The sequence below is a fragment of the Miniopterus schreibersii genome, assembly GCF_964146895.1.
Source record: "Miniopterus schreibersii genome assembly, chromosome: 2".
Taxonomy (NCBI): Eukaryota; Metazoa; Chordata; class Mammalia; order Chiroptera; family Miniopteridae; genus Miniopterus; species Miniopterus schreibersii.
Window position 1 is genome coordinate 133864966 of NC_138102.1, and position 22353 is coordinate 133887318.

The window sequence follows — 22353 nt, forward strand, 5'->3', positions numbered from 1 at the left end:
ACTGAATTTAATTTTATATGTTTGTAGTAACTTCTTGCACAACTGAATTCAGATTCAATGTGTGGTATTTACAATGATAGAAACCTCCTATTGTGTGGCCATAATTCTATCCTTAGAACCACTCTTTGAGTTACAACGTGATTAAGTAGCTTATCATCGTTAAGTAGGTTTATGCAATCAATGATTCCTTTTTTCCTAAGCACACATTAAATACCTAATATGCGAGATGCTATTCTAGGAAGAAGGGACATAAACATGAATCAGAAACAGTCCCTGCCCTTCCGTGCAACTGCAGGAGGAGGCGGTGGGGACGGAACGGAGAGCTGGAGAGGGGACTGTTGAGAATGTTGAGTGGGCCGGGAGCAGTGAGGAGACGAATCATGTGAATAGTAATATGTTATAAGTGGTAAAACAGGATAAACAAAGCATGAAAGACATGAAAATCTGTGACTTATACTTCTGTTGGCCTTCTGTTCTTTACCTGGATTTATTTGTTTTTAACCCTTTCTTTTAGGAACTTTTATCTCACCTCTGTGTCGAATAGTTAGCCTTGGCCAGGGCAGGGAAAACATAAGCTTAATTTATGTTTGCTTCACAGCTTCTGAGTTTCCAAGGAAATGAATTATCTGAAGGCAAACTCAGTGTATTGATTTAGTCACACTTAACAGTAACAAGGATGTGGCTTCCAGGGCTATTTCTCTGAACAGATGAACATTGAATGAACAATAAAAATTATTGAGCCTGCATATTCTGCAGTTTCTGTTTCAAAGCATCCTCCTAATTCAGCTTTTAAATATTTTTTATTTTGTCCTAGAAGAGAGCGAGAGGGTTGGCCCCGAACAAACTGCCAAGATAGCAGAAATAAGAATGTAACTCGGGCACCCTAATCTCAACGTGTCCAAAACAGAAAGCATTATTTTCCATTGTATTCTCGCTTCTTACCCATTTTTTCTGACCTTGATTGTGCCTCCAGCGCATTTCTTTCTTACCAGTCTTAATTCCTTCAGATATTTCCTCCATGTTGCTGTCACAGTGATCTAAAAAAACTACAGATGTGAAGGGAATAAATAGTATTAGCAGGTAACATTTAACTGATTACTTACTATGTACTTGATCTTCTAAGTGACCATTTTACAGTAAATCTTTCAATTTTAACAATAGTATGATACCAGAACTGTTATTACCTTTATTGTACGGACAAGAAAACTAAGGCCCACGAAGAACTTTCTCTAGGTGACATATAATATGTGGTAGAGCTGGGACATAAGCCCAGTACTCGGACTTGGGAGCACAGGGTCATAACTACCGTGCTCTGCTCTCTTGGTTAGGACACTTGTCTCTTCAGAGCCTACCACAAAATTCAAAGTACCTTATCTCTCATGTGATGGTTTCTTTTTTTTTTAAACCTATTGCCGAATGAAAAACTAAAAGTAAAAAAAAATCCATTAATTTTAATGAGAAAAATGATAATGAGTTCCATCCCAGCTTAAGATACCTAACCAGTTTCCACAGGTAGAAAAGGGTAGCATTTTAATAACGAAAACAAGTTTATGTAAATAATAAATGACAGTTTGAAAGTAGAGAAATCCAATTTCTACATAAAATGAAGGCTTATTGTGCTTGGCAAAGGAGGGAGAAAAGACCCGGGAGTGAGCAGCGAGTGGCAGATGTCGAGTGCAATGGAATCATTCTTTGGAAGGTGCAATCTTCTTTTTGTCCTATTTTCCTCATCAATTCTTCAACCGTTTTGGACTTATGATTATCTTGTACTCAGGGTTCACTTTATAAGGGACAGCACAGAAAAACACCTTTAGGGCAAAAGAAAGGCTAAACCCAAGACCACATCCTGCACATGAACCCAGATGAAACTGGGACATCCATGCACACAGGGGACCCATACTTCCTCTTCATCTCTCTCAAAAAGTTGGGTTCAGCCAAATGTGGTGCTTAATTCGAATGTATCCCATGAGATACTTGCTGACTAAACACTGATTAGTCAAGTATGTTGGTGAGTGTGTCTCCCTAAAACAGTAACATTCTTCTATTACGTCCTATAGTGGATTTATTTAGGGGATTTTGGAAAACAATTGTTCTAATTAAAAAAAAAGTTGTTCAAAAAGTGGCGTAACTTTCAAGACCCCCAGTGATAAGAAATCATTACGTAAACAGTCATTCTGAAATCAGCTTATACGTGGCACATGGGGTCCCCAAGGCTCTGCCCTCGAGCGCCCTCAGCCTCACCTTCTCCTTCCCCCTTCCCTCCTCACTGGCTGGCATGACCATTATTTATCCCTGTGTGCTCGCATGTTGCTGTTCCCTACCTCAGGTCCCTGTGCATTAAATATCTGCTTTCCCCTCCCGAATGCCCACACACTGGGTTTGTGGCACCACTGGAAACCTCAGTCTTTTAAAAAGGGCTGCTAACAAACCTGCCTGGGCTTTGCCCTGGAAGGACATATTATTTTTATTATTCTGGTCAGAAAACAAATTTGCCCTCTGCCCTGCAGAGAAGGGCACTCTATCTTCCACAGCTGTTTGGCATACAAACATTCCTGAACATTTAGCCTGAAACAAAAGATCTGCGAATACCTTTGCCCAGAAAGTAAAGAAACGGGAGAGATTTATGGAAATTGCCCCCCAACAGTCATTGTACTTGGCACATTGTATTAAAAGGATCCATTTAAGTGTCTGTTTGGTGAGCTCACTTATAGCAGAAATAAATGATTAAGTGAATACCTTTAAAATTCTGGAGTACATGGAGCTATATCACAAGTTATTTTATATAAGATAATCCATTAAACCTCACTAAGTGCAACTGAATTTTAAATGCCAGGTAGCTCACAGGCAACCAGCTCGTTTTCCGTGATCCAGACTCTAGTACATATGAAACATTTCTTATTATATAATGCTAATACCAAATTCAACATTTATTATGTGACAAGCACTGAGTTAAACTTTTTAAAAGTAATGTTTCAATACATTGCCATAAACAACCCTATGAAGTCATACCATTATTATCTGATATTGGAAACAGAGACTCAGAAAGGTTAAGAAACGTGTTCAAAGTCACACAGGTGGTCAGTAGAGGAGATGGGATTTGAATCCAGGTGGTTTGACTCTGGCAGTTATGTCTCTAACAACTTAAGTTATGTAACCCCTCACAGGAAAGGAAAGATAAAAATCTGCATGAGTTATCTTAGATTCTTTCAACAGATGCTCTGTCTCCGAAACTAAACTTGGATAGACAGAACACAAATAGGCCCCATTCGAGGCTCCAGTATGCATTTGGGGAACTAAACTAAGCCATGTTTGTTTTAGTAAAGATGTCTCTGTATTGCCAGGAAATTCGGTGAGGATGGGAAGACAAGGTTAACACTTTTGCCTGTGAATGTTGGCAATGAAGGACCCATGAAAACATTATTGCTAACCTCCAGCTAACCCAGGGCTGGGGCAGGCCAGCTTTCTGGGTGTGTGACCTGTGCAGTCAGGTGGGCCCCCGCACTTAGAAGGGCTGTGCTCAGGAAGGTTTACATGGTTGGTTTCCTGCTCAGCTGTCACTATCTTGAAATTTTTAATGCTGTTTGAATAAGGGGCTTCACAAATTGTGTAGCTAGTCATGAACTGAAGTCTTGGTGAACTCTTTGTGGCAGCTAATTATTTGACACTGGAGAAGGGAGGTGGACTGACATCAGCAGCAGCGCCACCCGCCAAGGTCTTTAGTAACCTGAGGTTCTGTCAGTATCCACACTGGACTCTGGAGGGAAATGCTCAGGTCTTGAATTTTTAGACTGTAGAGTATCCAGTTCCCTGATTATTTGGCGATTCTATACAACCACCGTGGGGCTGTTTTAAGATATTTATTGCAGAATTCTAATCTGTCTTAAAGGGGAAAAAAATTATATTATGCTAGTGTTTTCCAGATTCTTAAAGGTCTTAGATCTATTTTCATGCTTTATCCTGTCTGATGGTTTGTTTTAGGGTCAATTGAACCATTCTCTTTTATAATAAGCAACAAATCAATGAAATAAGAAACACTATTTCCTTTTAACAGGAATCAATATCTACCATTTTTGTTTTGCTATCTAAGTTACATTTCTGTTATCCTTAGTAAATGTGAATGAATTTTGTGATTTTAGGGTTTTCTTTTTGATGTGTGTGTGCGGGGGCTCAAATACTGCATAGCATCAGGTTTGCTAGTGTATAATGTTGATAACAGCCTTGATTTTTAATACTTTAGTAATACTACTTGGCAGCTGCTTTTTCTTTATTTTCTCAGAAAACTCACTTAGAGCCTTTATGTGGCCTTGGGTCATATTTATCTGCATTTGATGCTGACAAACATATTTGTAATCCAGATATTATTCATGTGATTATTTCCTTTTGCATACTTTCATTTCTGTAATTTTTGAGAGCTCCTGCTGAGTTCCAGTATTCTACTACAGATGAACACTGGGGAAAACACTGATTTATGTAGCATTTTCTGAAAACCTATTTGTCTTGATTTATTGTTGCTATATTTTGTTGGATATTGAGTTTAATTTTAGTTATTACAGAAATTCTGTGGGGAATAAGCTCCAATTCTACAGAGTTGTATGTTTTACTGCTGCAGACCCAGCAGAGGGAGCCCAAGTTAATGAAGGAAACGGAGCTGTTTTGATGGCTCAGAACTAGTAATTCATAGTCAAAAGGTGATTGTTTTGGGGGTGGCTGGCTGAGGGTGGGGAGAAGTCAGGATATATGTGTGTGTGCGCGTGTAGGTGTGTTAGAGAGAGAGTAGACGGAAGAAGTAAAGTAGAAAGTGAAAGCCATGTACATTTTAAGATGTACTTAGAATGTGGGAGCTAGATGACATCTTCTGAAGGAAAATGACGGAGCTGATGGGGAGAAGCTTTTGATTTTCTGATCCCGAGAAGGTACTTTAACGCAAAATGTATAAAATGACTTTCTTCTTACTTTTTCAGTTAGTCAGTTCTCCCTTTAAAACTCTTTTAGGTTGAATCCTTATACATTTCTACTTCTTGTGATTTTTATATTTAGGGTAATTTCCCAGTGAAAGCATCTTTTACTTTCCTTCTTCAGTCCATTAGCTCACTGGCCCGCACATTGTGTGTGCATCCATGTCTGGGCGTAGAAAACCTTGGAGGCTGTTTAAGTTTAGGTGAATATTTATTCAATAGATTAATCAATTAGTCCACCAACTACTCAAACAGTATTTATTGAACTTCTAGTGCTATATGAAGTGCAGGCTGCGTGTGTGTCTGTGTATTAAGGGCGGGCATAGCCAGGAGGGAGAATAAAAACTGCTTTCTCTTTTTTAAAAAAATATCTTTATTGATTTCAGAGAGAGGAAGGAGAGAGATAGAAACATCAATGATGAGAGAGTTGTCATTGGTCGGCTGCCTCCTGCACGCCCCCGACTGGGGATCGAGCCCGCAACCCGGGCATGTGCCCTGAGCAGGAATCGAACCCCGATCTCCTGGATCCTAGGTCGATGCTCAACCGCTGAGCCATGCCTGGCTGGGCTGCTTTCTCTTTTTAATGAACTTAATGTAACTGAGTAAATAAATATGTTCTGTAAAAACAAAACACAATGTAACCAAATGCTAAGCAGTAGTTCAAAGTGCCCCCAAAGTAAACTGCGCATAAAGTAGATGTTCACAGAGGAGAGACGCAGACCCTTGGGGAGGAGGCTGGAAGAGCTCAGAAAGGCTTCAAGGAGTATATGCTGGGCCTGAATGAGTGGCTTTGTAAATGCCGATAGGAGAAGGCAGGAGGCACGGGGCTTTCCTTGGTGGGGAAGCAACATGAGAAAGACTGTGAGCAAGAAAGTGCGGCTTATGGTGGAGATACAGGGTCACGGTAGGATTACGCTTCCTGTGTACTGAGCACACAAGCCATTCGCATCGAGCTCTTGATGACGCTCCTGGAGGTACCCAGTGCCTTAGAGCCAGTTCTGGAGTGACTGTGGTTATGCTGAGCAGTGGTTCTTTACCCTTTGTATGTTATAACCGTCAGTCACTCTGTTGAGAGGAACCTATAAAGAGGCAGTACAGCACAGTGGTTCAGACTGGACTGTGTGACCAGGCAGCCTGGGTTTGAATCCTGGGCACATCACAAAATAGATGTGTGAGTGGGGGGCTGGACATGCAGATTTATCATGTGTGTATCCCTATGAATTCTTTAAGTGTAAGAATGTGTGGTTTGGTCTTTCAGACCACAGAAAGCACATATACATACTTCTGAATTGTGAATTTTTTATTATATAAAAAATTACCTTAAAAGAAAATAGATGTGTGACCCAGGATAAGTTTCTTAACTTCTTCATGCCTTATTTCCCTCATCTATAAAATGACAAGATAGTAAGAGTACCTACTGCATAGAGTTGTAATGGTTTAATGAGGCAGAATGTCATCTGCTTAAAACAGTGCCTTCAGCCTAGTGAGCCTGAGGTGTTACCTGGTATTATCAGAAAGGTAATATTTCGCTCAAACAGAAAAGAAAGCAAATATCCTACTTTTAAAGTGTAGAAATATGAAAATTCTGGGTCTCATCTAGACTACATTGTCTTTTGCTGGTTGAGAATGAAGCAGATTATGTAGTTTAAGATTGTGCTGGTTTCACAGGCTGACTTATGGAAGTAAATCAGATAGCATTGTTTCCATAAAAAACCAACGTGACACCCATTTCAGTAAGAGCGATGCCTACCTGGGAATTTGGTGGCCCTGCTTGTGCTTGCAGTGTCTCCACATGGTCCAGCTGTTTTGAACCATGGACAGAATCGAAACTCTGTGAGGTCACTGTTGTATCTCCTGTGCCTGGCATTGACTCTTATTTTTTTGATGAATGGGCCGATGATTGAATGGAGGCATGATTTTGAAAATGATCCATGTTCTCCTACAAATTTGTTGGCAGTCCTATTCCTAGTGTAGGTGGAGTAGGCATGTCTACAGAATGTCTTGAGGGATGTGTAATTAAATATCTTCCCTGCTGGTTTATCATTGCCAGAAAATGAAAGTCACTTCTATTTTAGATCACTTTATAGTTTACAAATACTCTCTTACACTTCATGTGATTTCCAGCAGCATTCATGTGAATTCGTTACTATGTCTTCCATTTAATAGATGAGTAACAATCTTAGCAGAGTTCAATCACATGCACAAATCATTGTGCACTTTGGACTTGATCTGAGGTCCCTTGACTGAAGATTTTCTTTAGGTTTTAGTGGCACCATACTTTTTTTCTACTTGAATTGAATGCCTCATGATTGTATTGACTCCTCCAGGAAGGATGGAGCCTCTCTCATTTTCTCATATTGGTGTACATTATGTGTGAGGTTGGGTTAGGATTGTTTTGGAAAATACCCTGAAGCTCATAGGGGATGTGTTACTGGGCAGAACCATGAGGTGCGAGAAATGGTGGGCAGAGTTAGAATTTACCTTGAGTAGTTATAGAGATCATAATGTACCCATTGGAAGTGGAAGGCCTGGGTGGGATACTCCATGAAAGGTTCTGAAGAAAGGCAGTTGGAGTGTGGACAACGTACAAGGCATGGGAGACTGGAACATAGAGGACTAGAGCAGACATTAAAAATCTTCGTAATTTTACGGAGAGCTGATCCTAAAGTTGGGCCAGGTGGAAACCTAAAGCTGAGTCACTGAGTACGCTGCAACTGTCTGGCTCTGTACACTACAGGAGGGGAGAGTATGGAAAGACTCGCTCTTCGGTGCTCCTTCTTCTCTCTTGGGTTTGGACAAAAGCCTTCATCAAATACGTTGCACACATTCCTCATCTCCTTTATTATTAAAATTTTTTTCAATTGCAGTTTATATTCAGCATTATTTTGTATTAGTTTCAGGTGTACAGCATAGCATCATCTTCTATGTCAATGTTAACATTATGGTCTGAGGCATCCCTATAAATGGATTTTGCTTAAAACATTTTACTACTGTTGACTTTTTCAATTCTAAATTTCCAACATTGTGAAATAACTAAATGGGCTCTTTAAAAGAAATAAAAAATGCCTATTTAATGAGACCATTGAAATGTACAATGCTATATTCTCTTAGTTGCTTGGTAATTATAAACATAATTGAACTTAATCAACATTTGTGGGTACTTCTGTTACATAGCTTATCATAGTTAGTTCCACTTTAAATTTATTTATGGCTCTCTGATTATGTTAGGGAGCAAATTTGTGTTCTTTATTATCTAGTGCAGGGCTTTGCTCATAGTAGATGTTCAATAGATGTTTGTTAAATGCACTGGAAGTTAAATCCTTTTACTTTTCTGAGTATAATGGTGGAGAAACAGAGAAACAAGTGCTCCTTTGAGATAGTGGATATTTGGCAATTAATTTACTTTTAGGTGTGCCATTCCTTTATTTGTGAACCTGTTATATATAAGGTGGAGGTTGACAATTTTATTTTAGAGCAGAATTCAAAACACTAATATAAAAAATTATTATAAAACAAAAATCATAGTAGGATGCAAAATGGAAATGGAAGTTGATATGTGGAGCAATGATTGTGCTGGCCTTCACTGCCATTGTTTTCTGTGTATGGTGTGTGTATGTGTGAGTGTGTGCATGTGTTTCTTTTTTTTTGATAATTCTCACTTGAAGATATTTTTTCCATTGATTTTTAACGAGAATGGAAGGGAGGGAGGGAAAGAGAGAGAGAAAGAGAGAGAGATCGATTGGTTGCCTCTTGCACACACCAGGCCAGGGCTGGGGATGGAACCTGCAACCCAGGTACATGCCCTTGACTGGGAATTGAACCTGTGACCCTTGGGTACTTGGGCAGACCTCTAACCACTAAGCCACACCAGCCAAGGCTGTGTGTGTGTTTCAATTAGTTAAAACAGATTTTTAAATTGCTGTGGTGAGGGGACTGGGGATGCTTAATTATCAGAAAAATCATCTTCATGTTTCTCTCCTTTTTATAATTATTCTAATTATGTATGAAGGAATTAGCAACTTCAATTTCTATTGGGAAGATTTTCTTTCATTTACAATAGTATTGTGTAAGTAATTCATATCAGAATTTTGGGATAGTTTATTTTATAATCATGTAATGACAATTTTCTGTAACTAGAGATTAATACCTGAAGAGTAAATAGTTCATGAAGTGTCAATAAAACCTGAAGTTAGATTCTTACCTCACACTATATAGAAAAAGTCAACTACAAGTGGATTAAGAACTCAGATGTCAAAAGCAAAGCTTTGAAAACTTAGTAATAAATGTCGAATGTATTTTAGACTTGGAAGTCAGAAAGTATTCCTTAAAGCAGATAACAAACATGTTGACTATGAAAGGCAAGACATACATTTCATTATATTAAAATTAAAAACTTTAGCTCATCATAGACCACTTAGAGAAAATGGAAAGTCCTATGACAAACTAGGGGGAGATATTCACAGTCTACACAACTGAGAAAGGATTGGTGTCAACAGTACAAAAATATCTCCTACATATTAGTAAGAAAAATGGGCAAAAGTCCTTAATAGACATTTCACAGAAGAGAAACTCACGACAAACAAACATATGAAGAGATGTTCATTACATCACATCACATCATATCCATTAATGATCATGAAAATGTAAATAAAGACAATAATATACTATCACTTTATACTTTTCTTTTGGCAAAAAATTAAAAGCCTGATGATATCAATTGTTGGAGAGGATATAGATCCACTAGATGTTCATTGCTGGTCAGAGTGCAAATTGATGTAATCATTTAAGAAAACATAGAACATTTTTGGAAAAAATTGCGTATTCATATATCCTGTGACTCAGGAATTTCACTGCTAGGTATCCAATACAATTCATTAACAGGTACAAGAGAAAACATGTACAAGGATGTTCATTTTAGTACTATTTAAGTAACTACCTGGAAACAATCCAAATGTATATCAGCAGGAGAGTGGATGAATTAACTGATATATTTGCAATAAAATATAACACAGTAGTTGGATGAAGTACAGCATTTACAAATATGAGAGAATCTTAGCAGTGCCATACTAAGTGAAAACAAAAAGCAAACTCAAAAAATTATATGCAATTTATCATTTTTATAAAGTTAAAACAACTAAAATATCTCTTAAAATACAGATAGATGTAATAATTCTGTATAACAAGGAAGTTAAGAAAACGATGAATATGGAATGAAGTACGGTTAGTGCTTCACATCTGGGAATCAAAGAGTGTCATATGAGGTGACCACGTTGTTGAACATGGGTTATGTGTGATCAGAGTCCTCTTATTTCTTTTGGGTGGGGAAATTTATGGTTCTTTATTATATTATTAAAAATGGTTAAGTAAATGAATAAATAAAAGTGGGTCATGCAGTTACCAATGATGAGAGTATATTTGAGGCAAAGACTATGATTAATCCAACTTTGTGTGCCTGAGGTACAAAGAGAGAGAGAAAAAAAGAAATAGTTCCCAAAATGTATAAATATTAAGGAGATTTAGTATTTAGCCATATTTTAAGAGTTGACCTAGCAGGCTACTGGTTTTATATTATTTATAAATGCAAATTCATATTATATGTTACATGAAAGACCATTTTTAAGATCATTCCCAGATTATCTGTGTCTATCACACAAAAAAGGGAAACATAATCATTTTATTTCATTTTCTTGGCGCTCATTTTAATTATATTTTATCTATTTTTCAGAGAAAAAAATTCAGGCCATATCTGAAACCAATTTTCACTGCAAAAGTATTTAAACCTCATAAAGATGAGATATTTGAAACATTTGAAGGGCTAAGCATTTCAATAATCAGCCTAAACATATCTGTTAGAAAGATGTAGGGTCTCGGGCTGAATACTCTGGGTCAGTATATGGAATATCAGAGATAAATATTTAATTTCCTAAAACACATTTCCTAAATATACATGGTTTTTTATATTTAGAAAACAAAATTGGAAGCATCTTAGAATAGCAAAATTAAATCTATTGTGAGTTACTGTAAGTATAATACAATACAAATATTAAGTGACATATACAAGATTCAAAACAAGCACAAGAAGTAATCAATAAAAGGGATAGGAATTTCAGCTTACAAAAATAACTGGCAGTTGTAAAAATAGGAAATCCTATTTTGTAATGAAACCCAAAATATTTATTCATATCTGTATTGGTTTGCTAGGGCCAATATAAGAAATTATTACAGACTGGCCCTGACGGGGCGGCTTGGTTGGTTGTAGGTTTGATTCCCACGCAGGCCACATACCTAGGTTGCAGGTTCTGTCCCTGGTTGGGATGCGTATGGGAGGCAACCAATGGATGTTTCTCTCTCCCATTGATGTTTCTCTCTTTCTCCCTTCCTCTCTCTCTAAAAATAAAAATACACACAAAAAACAAAACATGTCCTCCGGTGAGGGTTAAAAAAATATTATTACAGACCAGATGGCTCAAACAACAGAAATTTATGTTTTTACAGTTCCCGAATCTAGAAGTCCAGGTCAAAGTGTTGGCAGGTTTGGTTTCTTTTGGGGCCTCTCTCCTTGGCTTGCAGATGGCCACCTTCTCACTGTGTCCTCGCATGGTGTTTCCTCTGTGTGGCCGAATCTCTAGCGTCTTTTGTTCTCTTTATAAGGACATTAGTCATATTGGATTAGGACTCCACCCCATTGGCCAATTTTAACATAATAACCACTTCAAAGAACTTCTGTCCAAATACAGTTACTTTCTGAGGTATTGGAGTTGGGATTTCAACATATGAATTTTGGGAGAACACAGTTCAGCCTATAGCAGCATCATTTTCTGTGACAGTTACTATTGTAGTGAGTGCTTGCTGTTTCCCAGGCCCTCTTCTCGGTGTCTGGGTACAGCAGTAAAGCTTAGTCATGTCACAATGGCTTTAAGAAAGCAGCAAGGACCCGAAGTTAGAGGAAAACTTTTAGGATATTAAATTTGCAAATGCCATTATCCCCAAATCCCTGTCCTTTCTATTAAGGACTATAGGCCCCACCCGCTTAATTGTTTGGAAGAATTAACCACTCTTAAATATATAAAGGAACCCAGGTTCCTACTCAATCCAGAGTTTAGAGCATGCTGTGTGGAGTTAAGCACATGAGAGCAGCTTAATTGCATAAGAACACTCAGGATTAGGAGCATCTGTCCTTATGACAACCAGTTGTGGACTAATGTTTGAAACTGATGTGTTTTCTGTACCGACAGGTCCTGCTTTATGCCTGAGGTGTGTTTCCTCTAATTGTGGTCACGTGGACCTCTTCCACCCTGGTGTTAGCTGCTCTAGAAATGCCTACCTATCTTTTTTGAGGTTGTCTTTAATCCCTCAAAGGGAAAGTTGGTTTAGTCCCGCAGCACACATTTGAAGACAAAGAGTCTCAAGCATACCCTCCAATTGTTTTTGAGACTAACTTTAAGATTGTGTCATATTCCCAAAACTAACATCTTACTGTACTTGTTTGACAACACGGGTCACTTTAAGGTAGGAAATAGATGATGTTGCAGAAACGGAGACAAGTGGCTTAGACAAGACAAGCTTTTATCACACCTAAGAGTAAAGTGCAAACAGTCTAGGGCTGGCTAGGAGCTCCCCCGCGAAGGGCACGGAGGGCTGTCTTCTCCCCCGCCACCCCCAGCACCCCTCCAAACTAAGAGAGCAGTTTTCAGCATCACAGAAGCATGGGTATAAACCCCACCCATGGTTAAATCAGTCAGTAAGGCTCGCTTTTGGCTGTAAGTGCTTGATTAAAATGGCCCAAGCAGTTCACCACAACATTTAATTCATTTTGTGAAGGGCATGCAGAGTTTTGGTGGCATCTCTGGGAAGTCATGAAGAATCTTACTCCTTTCCTCTGCTCTGCTCTCTCTTCTTCAGCATGTCAATGTTTGGCCTTTGAGCTTGTCATTTTATGTTTGAAATGAAACACCCATTTCTCCCACCCCTACCCTGCCTTTGGCAACCACTGTTTATTCTATCTATGAGCTTGGTTTGTTTATTATATTCCACATATAAGAAAGGTCATATGATATCTGCCTCTCTCTCTGTGACTTATTTCACTTAGCATAATACCCTTACATTCTCTCCATGTTGTTGCAAATGACAAGATTTTTTTTTTTAATGACTGAATAATATTCCACTGTATGTATATGTGTTTATATATATTTCACAGTTTCTTTATCCATTTGTCAATCAGTGGATACCTAGGTTGTTTCCATATCTTGGCTATGGTAAATAATGCTGCAGTGAACATGGGGATGCAGATATTTTTTCGAGTTATTTTTGTTTCCTTCAGAAGTGGAATTGTTGGATTGTATGGTAGTTCTATTTTTTATTTTTTCAGTACCCTCCATACTGTTTTCTGTAGTGGCTGCACCAATTTACATTTTCACCAACAGTGCACAAAGGTTCCCTTTTTCCTACATCCTCATAAGCACTTGTTATTTCTAGTCTTTTGGATGATAGCTATTTTAAAAATTGTGAGGTGGTACCTCATTGTGGTTTCGATTTGCACTTTCCTGATGATTAGTGATATTGAGTATTTTTTCGTGCACCTGTTGGCCATCTGTATGTCTTCTTTGGAAAGATGTCTATTCAGATATTGGATTTTTTTTCTATTGAGTTGTATGAGATCTTCATCTAGAATATTAGCCCCTTATCAGATAGATGATTTGCAAATACGTTGCCTTTTTATTTTGTTGATGGTTTCCTTTGCTATGCAGAAGGTTTTAGTATGGTGCAATCCCACTTGTTTATTTTCACTTTTGTTGCTTTTACTTTTGGTGTCGGGTTCAAAAAATCATCGCTAAGACCTATGTTAAGGAGCTTACTGTCTGTTTTCTTCTATGAGTTTTATGGTTTCAGGTCTTATGTTCATGTCTTTATCCATTTTGTGTTAATTTTGTGTATGGTGTAAGATAGTGGTCTAGTTTCATTCTTTTGCTTGTGGCTGTCCAATTTTTCCGCAACGTTTATTGAAAAGACTGTCCTTTCCCTGTTGTATATACTTGGCTCCTTTGTTATTAATAAGTTGACCATGTATGTGTGGGTTTATTTCTGAGCTCTCTATTCTGTTCCGTTGATTTCTGTGTCTGTTTTTATGTCACTGTCATATTATTTTAGTTACTATAGCTTTGTAATGTAGTTTGAAATCAGGAATTGTGATGCCTCCAGCTTTGTTCTTAAGATTGCTTTGGCTATTTGTGGTCTTTTATGGTTTCATACAAATTTTAGGATTGTTCTATTTCTATGAAAAATACCATTGGTATACTTTCAAAATTTTGTGAAAATTGGCTCAATTATTTCCATTTTTTTCAAACACAGATGAAAAACCTAATCTCTAATTTTACTTAAAAATGTGGTTGGATGTTATTTTTCTAGATTAGTTAATGCACACTTGCCCTCTCCATACTATTTTGTTATCCTCTTGTCTTTCCTATATTTGGGAGGCTAGACCACAGAAGGATGCAGAGAACAATATAGTCAAATGATTTTACTTAAGTTGAGGCCTCTAGAAGTGATGGGGCTATTGTCTATGAGCATGAAGGAACACCTGGCAATAACCTCCCTGGGCCAGTGACCAAGGACAAGAAAGGAACCTTGAGTGGATACCATTGCAGATAAATGGTATTTGAGGATCAGATTCACTTCCTATTTCCTGGGTTGTGGTACAATTAGGCTCCCTCCACAGGGTAGAAATCAGACATAACCTTGAGAAACCAGGGCTGTGGGGGAGGGCAGATGAGGGTACATGAGAGGATGCATTTTTAAATTTAACAAGAGGACACTTTCATCACATGGTTATAGAAACATCAACATACAAAAAGTGCTATTTCTCGATCACCTGAATTTATGGTCTGTGATTTGGACCTGGAAATGTACCATTTTATGCTTTGGTTTAGTTACAACAGCCTCTGCTAACAAGGACTGAAAAAGATTGAGCTGCAGCATGGCTTGATCCAAGGCTAGAGACTCATGAACTGTAAAAATCTTACCATAGCTCTTGTAATATGCTGTCATAAATTGAAAAAAAATCAGCACAGTGTGAAATACTGGCCTTCTGTAGCAGCATGAAGATGATCTTATACATAAACTTGGGAAATGGGGGCCTGGGGAGAAAAGCATACACAATCTTGGTGCAAATAGGAAGCTAACGCTTGTTATTCTTTAGTTTGATGACATTCCGGTCAAAATGAATTTATTTTTCTCCTAGGCTTGAAATTAAAATTAAAATAGAAAATAACTAAATTATAGGGGAGGAATTACTCAAAAGAGGTCAGTATTTTGAGAAAATATTTAAAAGAAAGGTATTGTGTTAGTTTTAGTAATTAGCCTTAGCCTGAACGACCCAAATCACACTGCATTTCAACCCAATCCTAATTAGATTGTCCCACGTTCAGTTAAATGATGCCCTTGAATTGGAATATGTTCTGTATCAGAAATGTGAGAAAATTATTAATAAAAATAAAGTTCTTGGAGGATTCTTTGGAGACTCTTAGAGTTATGAATCATACCAAGAAAAATAACTTGTATAATGACAGTAGTGACAATTGATATAAATATGCCTGGTAATATTAAGTAGTGGTTAAAATCCTGGGCTTTGGATTCAGGTCGACTCTGATTCAATGGCTCTACCACTGAGTGTCTGCATGAGCCTGGGCAATGTACTTTGCCTTTCTGTAAAATGGGAGTACGTTTTATAATTTCATAGTATTATTGTAGACATTAAATCTGATCACATATTTAATGTACCTGGCAATTGTCATAATTTACATTATTAAAAATTTTACTAATTGGAGGTTTTTAGCAGGCTGACCCATGATATAAAATGTTTTTCTTTGTTGGTTTAACCATATATGTTTAATTATTGAGACATTATGATTTCTGCATTTCATAAATAATTTAATTTTGTTACACATTAGAAATTGTAGATACATCATAAAAGTTTTCCTATGGCTTTTCACAAAGTACAGCCAAAAATACATGAAAAGATGGTGAATGAAAGAATGAATTCTTTAGGCATTACTCTTTATGGCTTCTTAAACAAAATAGGAAAAAGAGAAGAAAATTTTAATGGCCTCTGGCAGAGATTAATGATAATAATAATGTAATAAACACTACAGTAATTTATATTCTATTTGGTGGCATTCTTATTTCAGTCATCCAGGAGATTTTAACAAAATAAACCAATGAGCTTTCATATTTTAAGTAAGGAAAGAGGAGGTTGTTGTTATGAATTTTCTCTGAGGGAACTATAAATGCGGAAGAATTAAGAAGTCCATTAATACCATGATAATGAAATAACTCTTCTTTCAGACCTCTTATTTCAGTTTCCTCTTCAAATAAAACCCTTACTTAAGAAACTAATTTAAATTTCATTACATCAGAATTCTGAAAATGTTGAGGTCCCTAGACTAAAATAAAACATGGCTTTAAAAATTCTTCAAAATTCACTACTTAATTTTTATTTTTAAGACAGAATATGGTTTATTTGGAAAAATAATGTGCAAGCCAAACTTAGTATTCTGGTATCATTTATTTGAGGTTCTCTTTGCCTATTCTTTCTTTGTTGCCTTTTGCCATTTTGAAGAAATGATGTCTTTTTTCCTACTAGCTTTATTAACTCTGATTGGTCCCCATTCTCAACCCCCTTTTTTTTTTTTAAGCTCATAGATACAGAGAACAAACTGATGGTCTGCAGATGGAAGGAGGTTGGGGGAAAAAAGGAAAAGGGATTAAGAAGTACAAATTGGCAGTCATAAAAATAGTCATGGGGATGTAAAGTACAGCATAGGGAATATAGTCAGTACTATTCTAATAACTATGTGTGGTGTCAGAATGTTAATGGCAAATGGCACTACATGTGAGACTTTGGTCCTTGAGTTTTGGCTAAGAAAGAATTCAGAACCAAGCCTCAAATACAAGTGAAAGTTTATTTAGAAAATCACAGAGGTAGAAGAAGTGAGCTGTGGAAGAAGTGAACCAGCTGGGCGGAGTAGACTGAGGAGATAAGTTACAGAGATGAAAGGAGGACCTTTGGAGCTTAGGAAAAAGAGAGCAAATGCATGCGCCTTGAGGGGAGAGAGGGAGGAAAGGTGCCAGCGTGCTCAAGAGAGAGCACAGGTTTGGTCCTTCATCTTAAGGGCTTTTATCTGGAGGTCTCAGGGGAGGATCTCAGAATATTCATCAGCTTTTCAGGTTTGTTTCCTCTGGGTGGTGGTCTCCACTGATTGGTTGGTGCCAAAGGCAGGGGATCATTAGTCACTGCAGCTGGGCGTGGCATCAGCCATGGCTCTGCCCCACCTGGCCTTGCTGCTTTTCTGTGCCTGGAGCCGAACAACTGAGGCCTAGATGTTATCTTTAGGGCTTAATGCTTAAGGGAGTGGTCCAGCAAGGGCTTGTGTGGGAGTCCTATTAGGTTATCTTCTGGCCCCTTTGTTCCTCCTCTGTGGGGGTCTACCACATGACTAGCAGTGTGCCAGAGGAAGAAAGGTCAGGGGAGGGTCCGAACTGCATACCCAGCAATATGAAAGGTCAGGGGTTCTAAACCCCATGACCAGTGATATGCTAGGGGAGGAAAGGTCACCTTGGGGGCGAGGCCCCAGCCCAGTTTTGCCCAATTGCTGGGCACCCGGAGCTTTCCTCTCTGGTGACCTCCTGTACCTGGCCTGTTCCCACTCTGCTCACGTCTGTCTAACCGCCTATTAGATCAAGGTGGATACTAGACTTAGCAGGGTGATCAGTTCATAAGGTATACAAATGTTTAATCATTATGTTGTACACCTGAGGCTAATATAATGTTGTATGTCAACTGTAATTAAAAAACAGATTAAAAAAACAAAATACCAGAGATATTTTTATACTTTATCTTGAACTACAGAGTGCCCTACATTTTTGTTTTGCGTTAAACTTTTTACGAATTAGTTTTCTTACTGGTGAATCTTAACAATATAAGAATATGAAGGCAAAAATCAATGCATGAGGAGCATTAAGAAAGCAGAATGTTTCTTGTCAGGGATTTTGTCTTAACCTTTGTCAAAGAGGGGAACAGGAGGGAGGGAGTTAGTAAAGAAAGGGTATCATTTCTCGAGAGTCTTTACTGGAGTCAAAGGTAGCGGCGATCCTGTGAAAACAGAGCACTACTGCAGGAAATGAAGCTCTTTTACAAGTCCCTTCCTTGCTGCTGCTGCTGCTCCTGACAGTCGAGCTGTTTTAACTTTTAATTTGCTGAAAGGCAAATAAGGCAGCTGTCTTCACAGTAGGAAGTTAGGGGTGAGCGTTGGCCAAACAGCTTCTCCTCTCCTGTAAATGAAAGGAGAATAAACTCGAGGAAAGTTTAGTTACTCTGCAGCCTCCCAGCAAGCAGGCCGGAGGGTTACCTTTAGCGATGCTCTTACACCTGCTTTTAATCTGCCAAACACATCAGATCCGAGGGCAGGATTTAGATGGACAGCACCGACCCTGTTGCCCATGGAAACGGGGCCCTTGGCGTCGTCCTAGAAAAGCATTTCGGGGACTCACATTTGGGAGGATGACGTGCGGTGGTGGTGGGATGCACTGGAATGCAAATGGAAGGCTGCCTCCAGGTTCCTGGTGTCTCATCTCCCTCCCCAGCCTTGTCTTCATCAAGCCCAGACAAAACGACCAGGGCCCGGAAATTCTGTGCCCTCGGTTCAGCACGACCCAAAGCTTAGCTCGGTGCGGCCTGTCCGCCCCGCGCGGCCTCCGCTCCCGGCTGCGCCCCGTGGCCTTGCCATACCCCGCCTCGCCCTCGAGCTTGCCGGGCTGCGGAGGAGAGCGAACAGGCAAATGCTCTGGTGCGTGGGCGCCGAATGAATGGGCGAACCAACGGGTTACCCGTGTCAGAGGCCTTGTTAAGCTTTGATTATATTATCTCCGGCTTTCAAACGAACCCAGCGCTTTCCCAGTCCTTCGGCTGGCTTGCGCCGGGCCCTCCCCTCTAACCAATCTGGCCTTTTCCGCAGATTAGACACTTGCCCTTTAAGGTAGCCATCTTAGCTCCTACTGCGCATGCCTCCTGGTAGAAGGGTCCTGCGCGCGCCATTTTGGCTTCTACTGGGCATGCGCCCAGTGCGGGACTTCCCGGAACTGCCTTCTCTTCCCTGGTAATCCTGGCCGAGGGCTGGGGCAGTCCTTCCTCCCTCCCGTGTGGGGGGTTAGGTCGGAGCACGGAGGAAGCAGCCGGCCACGGGGCAACCGGTGAAGGCTGTTGATTCCTAGAGGAGCGGGCTTGTTGCCCTACCCGGCGCCCTGGTAGATTAGGTTTAATATCTGATTCAGTTTTCGAGTGTATGATGCTTAATGTCTGATTCCTTTTGCCCCCCCCCCCCCCCTTTATGAATAACTAGCTAACTACCTAAGCTAACAAAACGTCCCTTCCCTTTTGCTGCTTCCTCCACTTTCCCAAACACCCAAAACCGGACACCGCTTTGGATGATGCCTGAATTTAGGATTCTACTTCGTGTTTTCATTAAGCCTTTATTCTTTGCCTTATGACATTCCTTTTATCTCAAAGCATTTTCCTCGAGGAATTGAAGCGCACGCAGCAGGAACTACGATTGCACCTCTTTTTCATGAAAAGATGCATCTTCGTCAGTGTGGCATGTGATCTGCTAATGGCAACGGCCCCTGGATGAATCCTTTGGAGGTTGCCCTCTAAAGGTCTCATCCGAAAGCATTAGTCTCCGCATTATCCCCTTCTGACTTCTGGTGGTTTTGTTTTATTTGGCTATCGATTGGTATTACACATCCCTCTTAATGCTAACATTAGATGGTACTTTATAAGAGCACTTAGTGGAAAATTACTGTATCTGGGTAAGAAAGTTCATGAGATAGTTTGAACTGCGTGTCTGGGATGCATCATCAGCCAAATAAATGTTCTAACTATAGGACTGATTGGGAATTTTAGTAAGTTGATTCATTTAACTTATCTCTGCTATACTTTTTGTCTTTTGTAGGGTAACATGCATTATTCAGGTGAATGCAAAACTCCCCTTTGTACTCAATATAATACATTTTTAATGGCTAATGATTGTATAGGTAATCTCATACAGGGGAGCAAAAGCATTTCCCTTTGGTTATCATCATAAATTTACTCCTGAACAAATTAAAAATAAAATCATCACTCCTGTTAGAAATGCGCAGGAAAACAAAGGCTTATTAAGAATTTGCTTTCCCCTTGGTGAAATATATTACCAGTAACCGTTGCAGTCCATGATGTATGTGGTTTGGCATGAAGTAGTAACTGGTGCTGATTTAATGGTTTAGAAGCCTTTTTTGTTTTACTCTTTTTGATTTTCTCTTCTGGGGACCTGCCGTCACCACATATCTTGTGCAAACAAGTGTGCATTATGGTAATCACACTGAACATGTATGGTGTTAGAGTGTTAGGACAGATACAAATTAGGAGGCTCCATTCCCCATGTTTTCTTAGAACATTTACTTTAGCAAGCTTGTAATTGTAAATACTGTATTTTCCCCTCACTTTTAAATGTATATGAATCCTGAAAAGTGGATAGACCTATACCTCAGCTTTATGACCCAGGGATATTTTCCTCTAGGCCCTGGGAACCTTCTCTTCGAAATGTAAACATCAAGGAAGAGAGTGCCTCTGTCTCCCAGTGTGAGGGGGCTCTGCAGGAGCCTAATTTGGTGGGAGCCTTGTACCAAGTTGCAAAACTACATCTTGTCATAAAGATATGAGAAGTTTGTTTTTCCTCTGGGTAAAGCCAATTACCAGGTATATTTAAGATGAACTGTGTGTGACAAATGATGCTGTCAAGTCCTCTTACGTGAGGACTGGTTATTGTTTATCTTGAAAATACGTATGTAATAATTTATATCTACTCGGCTATATAAAAGAATGAGATTTCCTTTCACCTTTGCAGTCTCTTAGCAGATTGCATGCGATGCTCATTATATTCTGGTTTAATTCTTCTTCAAAAATAGAAATTTTTTTCCTTTTCTCTATTACCTTTGGGGAGAGGACTTCTGAGTTGTAAGAACACTTTATTTTTAGTTATATTTCCCCAACAGTTGTCATGGATTATTATAAAAAGTCACACTTTGACCAATTTGTGCCTTTGGTTGGTTTCTGTCTTTCCTTCTTTAATCAGATGTTCAATTCAGAGAAAACCCTCTTGGCTAAAAAGCACAGAGGATTAAACAGTATTACGTAAAAGGAAAACAAGGCATTCATTAGCATTTTCTTTGCAAAGAACAGCCTTCCAAATTCAACTGTGAAAGCTGCTGTGCAGAGAGCATTAGCTAAGTGGCACGTTTGTCACTTTCTCTTTTAATTATCACTTAACGTATTCTCTCAAACAACCTATTTTTAGGCTAATTTTATTTTATTAAAGTTATGACTATTCATTTTTGAATATCACTTGCTTTCAATGATAGAGCTTGTAGAACCCTGAGAAATGTTAAAGTTGGCATTGCTAGCTCAAAGGTGACTTGTGGCACAGGGATGATTTATGCCCTTGGAATTGCGGAGGCCTAAAAATAGGGCTTGATGTTCCATTAATATGTGCTGCGGCACACAGGCACAGTAGGGTTAGAAGAGTATGGAGTTTCATCCCCGGCTCTGTCTGCTTGCTTTTGTCTCCAAGTCTGAGCAGCGCAGGAATAATGAGACAGTGCTCATTTGTCATTTGTATCATTTCCTATCAGTGCACACCATCCTGCCCTGCCAGCTCCCAGGTGTGCACAAGGAAGCATGTAGTCTGGAAGTAACCATTCTGCACAACTCTAGTTGCCGTCTTAATTTGAAGATATCCTTTGTATATTGGACTAGACAGTAACAGACCATTGCTGCTGGCTTCGGATGGGGTGAGTATGTGACTCTGACCTTAGAAACCAGAGTGTCCAGCTAGATATACAGCAAGTATAGATTCCAAGAAGGTGTTTCTGTTAGCAAGGTGAATGCCAGCAATTCCTGAGTGAACGGCAAACATTTTAGTCAATGTTTCCCCTGGTTTGATGCTTCAGCTTTCAGATATAATGAGTGTGAGATGACAGTGTTGACAGGTGCTTTTCTTCAACCTTTCTGAGTATGAACTCTGACCAGACTGAGAGGAAGTCATGTAATTGAGTTCACACATCTTTGTCGACAGGGCTATAGGTTGCATGAGCATAAGGGTGTGCTGTCGAAAAAAGAAATCAAGGCTAGTACCATCCTGGATATATATGGGCGACTTAGGAACTGGGTCGTTTCTCTCCTTGTTGGATGGACTGTTGATAAGACAAAAAGGTGATGGAGAAACTGGGCTCAGCATAGCCCCAGAGCCTGCCTTAATGAAATCTGTGAGGATTGAGCATGGTAGTTGTAGGTTCACTTAACTATTGTGAGTTG

General features: G+C 39.2%; 1 protein-coding gene across 5 annotated transcripts in view; it reads left to right on the plus strand.

Annotated features, from left to right (window-relative positions):
• TAFA2 (TAFA chemokine like family member 2) overlaps nucleotides 1-22353 on the plus strand; it is a 416091-nt gene that overhangs the window by 53171 nt on the left and 340567 nt on the right. Inside the window, exon 1 of one of the 5 annotated variants that reach the window (XM_081130398.1) lies at nucleotides 21539-21830. The exons of 3 other annotated variants lie outside the window; for them this stretch is intronic. In XM_081130398.1, the coding sequence (XP_080986524.1) occupies nucleotides 21826-21830 (5 nt within the window). In that variant the 5' untranslated portion in view covers nucleotides 21539-21825. Of the gene's footprint in view, nucleotides 1-21538; nucleotides 21831-22353 lie in introns of those variants that run through there. One more of the 5 variants, XM_081130401.1, reaches the window with a different exon arrangement.